Raw genomic sequence first — 1,042 nt, forward strand, 5'->3', positions numbered from 1 at the left:
TTCCCTGAAAGAAGATTGAATTGGTGAATAGTTTACAGTAAAGAAAGGGGAGGACGAGGTTGAGAAGTGTAGATGGACGAGAAAGAGAAGTGGAGAAGATATGATTAAGGAAATGGGGGGGGGGGGGGGATACGGGCGAATATGTATACAAAAAAAAGAGAAAGAAGGGGATGTGGAGATGTAGAGACACGGTAATGAGAAAAGACGATTTTTTTAAATAAAAAGAGAAAAGCCAATTGATAGGAGAGATATTAAAGATAATCGCTGGCTGCGTGGAATGCAACCTACTTGAAGATATTTGAATAAGTAGATAAAAAAGAAGGTAGAAGGAAAATTCAAAAATATTGATAAAGCAATGGAAAAGGGGGAAACTAAAGAGGACATAGAAGTTAGTTCTCACCGACAGCGATTAAAAGTGCTTCGAAGTTCTCGTCCTTAAAGTGTTCGAACGTCCCTTCCACGACTTCCCAGTCAGGTTGAATCATGACCCTGACTTTAACACTTTCCGAAGGTACACTTGACCCCGAAGTGTCATTGTGGTTTAGAGTCAAGTTTTCGTTTACAAATCCACTCATCCAAGCGTCATCGAAGTCATTAGCCAGGAATAGGGACGCATTGCTATAACAGAGTGAAGGAAAAGAGAAAATTCAGACCGTATTTTCAATGCTTTCGAACGAGTAATTATTCTCGAATTAATAATCTTTCGCGAGATGAACATAAACTCTCGGTCACTCAAAATAATTATCATCACTATTTCTCCAATAAATAGCATTCGTCGTTATGATACACGACAACGGGAGAGAAGAAATGACTTTCTCCATTTACAATGCCAGGTAAAAAAAATTGATTCCACTAAACCCTTAACTGCAATTTTGACCTATAACCATTTAGGGAATCGGTACAGTCGCAGACAAAAGAATGAAGCTTCGAAACTCTCTGAACCGAAATAGCAAATATCACATTGTTTTGGTGTTCAAATGCTTCATAAGAGTTTTAAACGTGGCTGTACTATGCCAACTGCTGATACCTGTCTACTAATTCG

The 1,042-nt window shown here is 38.6% G+C and overlaps 1 protein-coding gene across 1 annotated transcript in view; it reads right to left on the reverse strand.

The window, feature by feature from the left end:
- Window positions 1–1,042, reverse strand: part of LOC119585484 — a gene marked incomplete at its 5' end in the record, with an annotated part of 3,279 nt that overhangs the window by 1,893 nt on the left and 344 nt on the right. The window contains 1 exon segment of the mRNA XM_037934130.1: window positions 401–618. Coding sequence (XP_037790058.1) covers window positions 401–618 — 218 coding nt within the window.

The sequence above is a fragment of the Penaeus monodon genome, chromosome 19 (genome assembly GCF_015228065.2).
Source record: "Penaeus monodon isolate SGIC_2016 chromosome 19, NSTDA_Pmon_1, whole genome shotgun sequence".
NCBI lineage: Eukaryota > Metazoa > Arthropoda > Malacostraca > Decapoda > Penaeidae > Penaeus > Penaeus monodon.